Source organism: Macrobrachium rosenbergii, chromosome 51 (assembly GCF_040412425.1).
Source record: "Macrobrachium rosenbergii isolate ZJJX-2024 chromosome 51, ASM4041242v1, whole genome shotgun sequence".
In the NCBI taxonomy this organism is placed as follows: domain Eukaryota; kingdom Metazoa; phylum Arthropoda; class Malacostraca; order Decapoda; family Palaemonidae; genus Macrobrachium; species Macrobrachium rosenbergii.
Genome location: NC_089791.1, coordinates 46,862,828 through 46,872,382, shown reverse-complemented (window position 1 = coordinate 46,872,382; position 9,555 = coordinate 46,862,828). Strand labels below are relative to the sequence as shown.

At 33.8% G+C, this 9,555-nt stretch overlaps 1 protein-coding gene across 7 annotated transcripts in view; it reads left to right on the top strand.

Moving 5' to 3' along the window:
* LOC136833372 (solute carrier family 35 member F2-like) overlaps positions 1–9,555 on the top strand; it is a 368,950-nt gene that overhangs the window by 9,059 nt on the left and 350,336 nt on the right. For all 7 annotated transcript variants that reach the window (XM_067095422.1, XM_067095425.1, XM_067095428.1 and 4 more), the window contains exon 2: positions 7,064–8,195. In XM_067095422.1, the coding sequence (XP_066951523.1) occupies positions 8,092–8,195 (104 nt within the window). In that variant the 5' untranslated portion in view covers positions 7,064–8,091. The remainder of the gene's footprint in view (positions 1–7,063; positions 8,196–9,555) is intronic.

Genomic DNA, 9,555 nt, shown 5'->3' with positions numbered 1-9,555 from the left:
GAATTGTTGCGTGAAGAATATCATGAGTATATGAATTAAAGAGAGAAAACAATTTGCTTCAGAGAAGTAATTCAGGCATTATCCTTAATAGAATTCATGTATAGAGTACGCTTATTTGATTCAAGAGTTACTATAGACAAGTCAGTCTGATTTTTGTACTGCAATAAAATAAACTTGTTTTAGTCATGGAGAACTTAATATTGAACTGAATAGAATTCATAGATCATAGTGTAAAATCATCAGTTTTCATTCAGGTATTTTGAGAACACGACGTCATTTTCAGGACTTAAGAAAATTCCTTTTTTTTTTTTATTAGAATTTAATTAACTTCTTTTGTACCGGGAGGAAGTTGGTCCAGGTATGAGGAGAGCTTGATTGACGTCTGATGAAGTTTGAAGGCGAGTTAAGACTAGATCAAATATCTCGGAGGAAATTCACTGGTCACTGACAGTGGTGAATTGCTCTTTGAAAAGTTACTTACAAGTATTAAAATGAAGTAACCAATTGTTAATTATCTGTCCTTTTTTTTTTCTTTCTCCTTCCACCACCCCTTTCTTTGGGAGGGGAACTTGGTTGGCTTTTTATTCGTTAGTTCATAAATATTCTTTTTTTTTTTTTTGTTAGCACCTCAATGCTGTGGGATTTAATGAATTTATTGTAGAAGTCAGACAGAATCAGAAATGTTTGAAGACCAGACACTCAAGAGACAAAACAAAAAGATGAAGAGAGAGAGAGAGAGATCACGTACTTTTATTGTTGTTTGTTATTCATGGCGTTACTTGAAGCTGTAGCTACTTGTGTTTTTATGCACAAATGTATTTGTATATTACATAACCTACCAATTAATGGGTCCTAGGGAAACCAGCACGATTGGAATGTTGAGCAAAAAAATGGAAACTTTCTGAAATAATGTTTGTTATTGTATTGTTTCCTGAAAATTTTCTGAATCATTTCATCATCATGAAAATGAAAAGTGTTGGCTTCACATCAAGGTAATTTCATAAGACGGTTTATTTATGCAAATTCTGAAAAGAGGATAAAAAAGAATATCACCGAGAATTGTTGTATTGTCAGAGTTCTCGTTGGTACGTTTTCTGAAGACTTTTGACAGTAAACAATTAGAGGAAAAGTCGACTTTAGGGTCTACTTCAGTCCTTAATGAAGACGAATGTTGAAATATAAGAGAGGGGTGGGGGATGGGGAGCGGGGGGTGGGGGCTTTCCCCAAGCCGGTTTACGAAATGAAATATGATCCCCCAGGAGAATAGACTGCCGGGTTGCTCTCGTGGTCTCATGTTGTTTTGTTATTAAATGATGCTAGGAGAAAGAGTAAGGAAGATGGTTTATTTCTGTCTAAGGTATTTTGTAGGTACAGACCTACTAGCTATTTAACCTTGGGTTTTTTTTAATTGTTCTTTAGTTAAGTGATGATGTGAACAGGAAAATAGAATGATTGTTCTTTTCCTAGATGATACGTCTAGGCAAGCTTACAGTTATCCTATATGTAAGATTTGATATATTGAAAAGATTATACTCCTTGAAAAAAAGCCGCTTCGTTTTAATTGTTTATGCGTTTGGAAGCTGAGTTAGTGAATTATTAACCCCAAGTAACCTTTACGAGAGTTATTCAATTTCCATGAAATTCTGGCGAGGCTATCCGTAATTTATTTTAATCTACCGTTAAATGTTTCATTTTAATCTCGCGTAAAACATTTTAGATTTTATGAGTTTTGTCATTTTGAACAAGAAAAAATTCTGGCAAAAATTTCATGTGGTTAAATCGATTTTGATTCAAAGTTATTCTATTACTATAATAATTATAGAATAATTTGAACATTATAGTCAATAATAATTGATCACTTATATTTTATCTATTTATTTATTAATTTGTAAGATTTTACATCTTTGTTTTTAATTGCAATCTTCTTTTTTGTATTTCCTATCTTCTGCAATTTTAACAAATGAACACAATATTTGGAAGCAATTCATTGGTCAGCCCTGTGAGTCTGTTCCACTAGATCGAATAAATCTCGGAATGTCATCATGTATGATATGTAATTATAGATAATTAGTCGCGGGTTGTATTACGAGTAGAGACACTCAGTTTTGACATTCGACATTTGGAACTTTCCAATTTAGAAGCATATCTGCCATTTCCAAGCTCGATCCTCACGTTGGTTACAGTGATTACAGAAAGAGATTCCGAATCCCCCGTAGGCTTACAGTTAAGGTTAAAAACGCCTAGATTAAGGGGGAAGGGGATAGGTTACGGGTGATGCGAAAAGGTTAAAGGCGATGGAAGAAGAGGCATTATTATTCTCGAAAGGTTACACACATAGGTTAAAGGCAGGGACGTAGGAAAGGTAGGTAGGTAGGTAGGTAGGTGAAGGGTCAGTGACCCACGGAAAGGTGAAAGGTGCAATGGGTAAGGCTGAATGGATGTTAGTATTAGGTTAGTGGAAAACTCGCAATTAAGTTTTGGGACTAGTAATATTGCAGTGGGTTAAAAGCATTGTTTATATATATATATATATATATGTTGCATATATATTGTTTATATATATATATATATATATATATGAGACCACAGGTCTACCCAGCCAACCAAAAATATCAAAGCATGCCAAAAAAAAATAAAATTCCCATACAAATGGGAATAAAAGTATGTTAAAGAAGAAATATATATATATATATATATATATATATATATATATATACATACATACACATACATACATGAAGATATATTAGCATATATAATATATACATGTGTATATAATATGTGTAGGGTCATTATGTAAGGTATGTATCTTTATGTATGTGGGCTATATATATGTATATATGTGTGTGTATTTGTGTTTTTCTATTATATATCTATTGTTAAATTTTGCCTTAATCTAAATCACTCAACGACGGTTACCCCCAAAATCACTGACAAAAAGCCGACCTTGCTTGATCTTTATTCACGTGAAAACGCGAACGAGAATGACAGCTTAGGGGGATTGGGAGCCCCCACGCCCCCGGGGGATGTTGGAGAAGGCTGAGGGGAGGGGGGAGGGGGTCGCATATTGACAGCCCCATCGCAATAAACTGAGGAAAGTCGAGAGAGAGAAGTGAGAGGGGAAGTGTTAAAGGATTATGAGAGGGGATGGCCCAGCTACCAAAGAAAAAAAGAGGGGTAAAAAGGACTAGAGGTGACACTGGCTTCCGAGGGGACATGTTGCACGGAGGCTTTGCAATGCCGGTATTCGGTAGATCTGTGGCGGTATTCGGTAACGTTACTTCAGATATTCAGTTGAGGGAATGCAATGGTTGGTAGCATTACTCCGGTTTTCGGTAACCTTAGTCTTGCTTATCCATTAGTGTTATTGTGATAATCAGTAACATTTATCTGGTATTCGGTAGCTGTATCACTGTATTCTGTAGCTTTACTGTAGCATTCGGTAGCAGTATTATGGTAACCGTGACTATTTTGATATTTGGTAAATGTATCATGGTATCAGTTCTGTTCATTCTATTCCTTAGATATATTGCAGTATTTGGTAGATGTCTCATCATCTTCGGTACCCCCTAAAACTATATTCAGTTGCCCTGCTGTTTTATTCGGTAGTTGTATTGTGGTATGAGTTACTTTTACTTTGGTGTTCTAGAAGAGTATTCTGTCTTACAGCTTTCATTTCCATATTCAGTAACTCTGTAATGAAGCATAAAACAGAATTACTTTGATTTTTACTAAGTGAAAGTCTCTATCTAGTTCTGAATTGCATGCATATATATATATATATATATATATATATATATATATATATATATATATACACACATATATATATGTGTGTGTGTATAATAAATATATATAAACATAAATCTGTACATACACACATACACATATATATACACATGTGAGTGTATGTGTATATTTGTAAGTATGTATGTATATCTTTAACACATGAAATAAAACGACATGAAATGCAGGCTGAACTGGCAGCAGTAATGTGTGTGAGTTCAAATCTGTCATTGAATGTACCATTTAACAAATGTATCTGCAGGGTCCCGCTAACTCCTACCAAGAACATGGAAAAATTCTCCCACAAAGCTTGAATAGAGTCTGTAGATGTCGCCGGTAGGCCTTGTTGAAGTTTATCCGCTTGCAAGCTGAACCTTTCAGGCTTTTCCCGAGGAATCTTGGCCTGCGGAAGTTTTCTGTACAGCCTATAATGCTGTATGAGCCGAGGCCCATGAAACTTTCAGCCACGGCCCAGTCGTGGCCTGTCCTAAACCGTTGCCAGACGCACGATCATGGATGACTCTAACCTTAAATAAAATAAAAACTGCTGAGGCCAGAGGGCTGCAATTTGGTATGTTTGATAATTGGAGTGTGGCTGATCAACATACCAATTTGCAGCCCTCTAGCCTCAGTAATTTTTAAGATCTGAGGCCGGACAGAAAAATTACGGACAGAAAAAGTGCTGACAGAAGAAATGCGGACGGACTGACAAAGCCATCTCAATAGTTTTCTTTTACAGAAAACTAAAATGTATGTGTGAAATTAAACGAGAAAAACTTTGTATATCATACAGATTCGCTTTCACATTCCAATAGTAAATAACTTTTTAAACGTCATAGATTTACTATTATAATAAGGCCGTTATGTATCAGTGAATAAAATCATTATAAATTGAAAATTAGGTCTACGTTGATGAGAAAGGTCATCGTTTTCTAATCAACTCGGCGAGAAACAATTTCTTGGTGGTCGTAGCTCAACTTTTTAATCTTTGTCGAATAATTGCTGTGGCTGTTTCTTTAAACCTTGCTATATAAACAAATGCCAGATTTTGTATTATTGCCTCGTTCATACATCAAGCATAAGTGTCCCTTTTCCTACGCGTTTTATTTCATTGTAAACTCAAGAGCTAGTTATTCTGGGTGATTCCTCTATTACCTCAACCAGAAGTTTCTGATATATAATAATATCTTTAATAATTACTCTCTCAGTTCTCAATAGGCTCGGTTGCATATCAATGCCTTAAGTATATGTGTCTCTGTCTATGTTTGTGTGTGTATATATATATATGTATGTATATAGTATATATATATATATATATATATATATATATATATATATATATATATATATATATATATATATATATATATATATATATATATATATATATATATATATATATATATATATAAATATATGTGTGTTTATGAGAGCAGCACCTTTAAAAGCACAAAAATCTTTTTCTGCCCGACGAAAATCTCAAGATTCCCTTTCTTCAGAGAACGTCTTTTTCCTGCCAACTGCCGCTTTCGTCGTCTGCCTATTATGCGTCAAGTTCTCAATGGCCCCCAAAATACGGAGGAAAATGTAAGGATTAATGAGGCACTTGATAAGGGGTCGTCTTTAACTAGAAGATCAGTGAATGAAGTCAGATCGTCCTTTCTGGGAAAAAGTTATCAGATATATACGTGATTATTTTATTAATCAAATACGCTGGCGTGTTTCCATATTTGTGATTTTAGAGGTTTTTTTAGTCATTACTCTGTTCAGGCGATCGGTTTCTTCCTATGTTGTGGGTGACCCGATTTAATTCAAAGGTGACCTACATTTAATGACCTCATTTCAGGTTTAGGTTTGGTCCAGCGAAAAGGCCTCCGCTTTTTCTTTATTTTTTATTTGTTGTTTCTTTGCCAACTTTCACATTTTCATATTTTCCTAAATAGTTAATCATATTTCATAAGTTTATTGTCAGTATAGAGAAAGTTAATTCTGAGACCATATTCAGTAACTACGGACGAAAAGCAACCATTGGTATTATTCTGTCTTCAGTACATTCACCAATCAATTCTGTTGATTGGTGGGTGCATAAATTGTAGTTTTTTTATACGTTTGCGTGTTTACTCTTTTTTATCATTTAAACGTAACTCCTTTTTTTATACTTTATACATATACCTCTCCAGTCTCTTTTTTAGACATTCTCCTTTGGCTATTTTATTCCACTTCTCAAAACAATTTGAGGTGACGGCCTGGATATCCTCACGAGTTTATGGTTGTAGCTTTTATTTGCAAGGGTCCTTTCTCCTTTTTTTGGGTGGTGGGAGGCAGGGGGTAAAACAGCAAATTTTCCAGTTCTTTCACTTCACTACTTCTCTGTCTTTCTATTTTTTCCGTCTCGCGAGAATATGCAAAAACTTCTGGATTCATTTTGGTTCGCGTAAAACTTTTTGAAAAGGCTGAGAAATTTTAGAGGGCTTGATCTAATGTTTCTGTGACTGTTTTGATAGGCATGTTGCTGGGAAGGCATCTTTTCACAGAAGGGTTCTTTAATGATAACTGTAGTAATATTTATAATTCATTTTATATAGCTGATAGTAATGATTACTATTACCCTTACTGGTGAATTACTGCATTTGACAAAAGGTTTTTTGATGATAGCTGTAATAATATTAATGTAATTCATTATTTTATGACTGACTACTGATTAATGTTATTTTTATTGATAAGTAAATGTTTATATCCGAATGGAATATAAACGTTCATTCGAACCAACGCACGAGAGCATAGTCGGATTGCAGCCATGCAAGAAGGAAAATTCTTCTTTTACCTTCCAGTGGTTTATTGGATTGCCGGAACAAGCATACCGAAATAAAGTGTAAAACAAATCGATAATTGTAGAGGTCACTATGACTATTAAAAAATACATGCACACACACATACATATAATATATATATATATATGTGTGTGTGTGTGTGTGTACATTCATCGTGTATTATTGACGAGTATAGTTATGCGTGGATGTATGTACGTGTAAAATTGCAGATTTGTAAATGGCGAAGTGAAATTGTTCATCTCACACTGTAAACTTTACTGTCTTGTCAATATATATATATATATATATATATATATATATATATATATATATATATATGTATGTGTGTATATATATATATATATACAATTAATTAGTGATGATATATATCAATTTACTGTAACTGCATCATATGTGGAAACCATCAGATTTCATGTGATATTTAAGAAAACATTTGTTATCATCAGCAGGAGAGAAACCATATCAGAATTTACTGTAGAGAATAGCTGTAAGTACTGTACATCATCCTTATCGAAAACGCAGGATAATTATCTGTTACCGAATACGGGGATGTTTAAGCGCCCTTTCGACAGTCCATTGAAGATCAACTGAGGACGCTCCTGCTACAGAAACTTTGTTCTGTTTCTTTCTCGTGAGGCCACCTGTTGAAAACGAACTCTCTTGAAGAGGGCCACTCACCTGGAAAGGAGATCTGAGATGTGTCTCTTGTGAATCCAACTCTCGACGAGATCTGGCTGTTTGGAGAACACTCAACAGAACGACGTTTTAAATTTGGTTTATAATTGATGGAAAGTAAACAGTAAATTACTCTCGACCAGATCAAACTATCTGGATACCACTCAACGAAACGGTGTTTAAAATTTGGTGTACAATCGATAAAAAGTAAATAATAGAAAATAAAAATCTGTCTCTTGTACAAACGGCTCGTGACTAGATCTTACTGTGTGAAGAACACTCGGCAAAACGACTTTTAAAAATTCTGTTTATAAACGATAAATAATAAATAGTAAATAAATAATAACATTTGGGAAATTGTTAGCTGGCTGAGATTGAAAAGGTAAGATTCCTCAAGAGACTATCAGGTCAAGATTTACCGGAACTGTCTTTTCGTGATTGAATATATGAACACTTGAAAGAAAGGATTCAGTTTCAGTCTCAACGCCAAGGGGCAAAAAAGAAAAAAAAACTGAGAGAATCAAAAAAGGACAACAAACAAAACTAACAAACAACTCGAAAGAGGGACACTGCAAACAATTACGCCTCGAGGAAGCCCTTAGGCTTAAGCAACAAGGGCCACCCACCCAGCCAGGCCTTCGGGAACCTTGGGGAAACTTTTGGAGTCCTCCAGAAACCCCCCACCACAGCCATTGATCCCTTCGCCAGAGACCGCTTCCCCCCTCCCCCTCCCCCTCTCTCTGGAGGGTACCTAGCCGATCCTCACCGCCAGTACGGCGGTGGAGGAGATTTCGGCTCCATGATTCATCACCACTCGCAGGTGATGACGATGAACAAGCCCAAGACCATCGTCATCACCACGGCGCCCAAACACGAGGACAGGTCTTGCCTGGGCACTTGGAGGTGAGTTTAGTTTGATTAGATTCCTTCTCTCTCTCTCTCTCTCTCTCTCTCTCTCTGTGTCTTTGGTCTGTTTATCTGTCTGTTGTTTGTATCTATCTATCTATCTATCTATCTATATATATATATATATATATATATATACGAGTATATATATATATATATATATATATATATATATATATACAATATAATATGTAAACACATATATATATGCATATACAGTATATACATATATACAATATATATATATATATATATATATATATATATATATATATATATATATATATATATATATATATATATTCATGATATTTTGCCCTTTTTTCGCTTACAAAAATTTTTTTCTCAAATACTAATCCACAAATATCAAGTAATAGTTATAGATCATCCGGCTATCTTGATAGCCGAATGGTCTTGACCGTTTATCACTGTATCTTAACCATTGGTCAGGATCGATTCCTGGCCGGGGCAGATGCACCTATCAGTTTTAATTCCTTTTGGGCGTAACTTATTCCCAAGGTATAGTGAATTCGATCTTAAGCGATATTTGTGCATTAATGTTAATATGTATGTATGTGTGTATGTATTTATGCATTCATACCAGTATGTGTGTTTGTGAATTAATAGTGAATGTGAATTTGTTGATGTTTCTATTGCATTGACAAATAAATACAAAGAATATACGTCTGGTATATGATTAGTGTTATTTCTTTAGCGTTATGTGCTGATATATTCAACAAATTTGCCTGTTGTTAGAAATTTTACAACTTAAGAGGTCATCATTAACTGCATAACTCTTTTAGGTTTAAATATATGCGTTTTTCTATCTTTCTTTTTCAAGAGAGGATTTGTCTCGTTTAAGATTATTTTTTCGAGATGACAGCAGTCAGCAGTACTGTCTGTCAAAAGTCCAGAAATAAAGTTTATAGTTTAGTCATCCTCCATTTGATAAAATTATGTTGATTTTTTTTAATTAGCTATAAATTTAAATTCTAAAAAGTTCTAGGTTCTTTTATTATAATAATAATAATAATAATAATAATAATAATAATAATAATAATAATAATAATAATAATAATAATAATAATCAAGTTTATGTATAAAAATCCTGCTCCATGTGATAAAAATAAAAAAGTGAACATTTCATACTTATCATTGAACGAAAATTTTTAAAAAGATTTTAGATTCTTTTTAATAATTTTAATAATAATAATAATAATAATAATAATAATAATAATAATAATAAAGACAGTTGAAGTTAGCTACAATACTGACAATGAATAGCAGAACTATTTGCTCTGCTAACTAATATAACTTTAAACCGAAATCAAATATATTCTGAAGTAAAAGACTTATG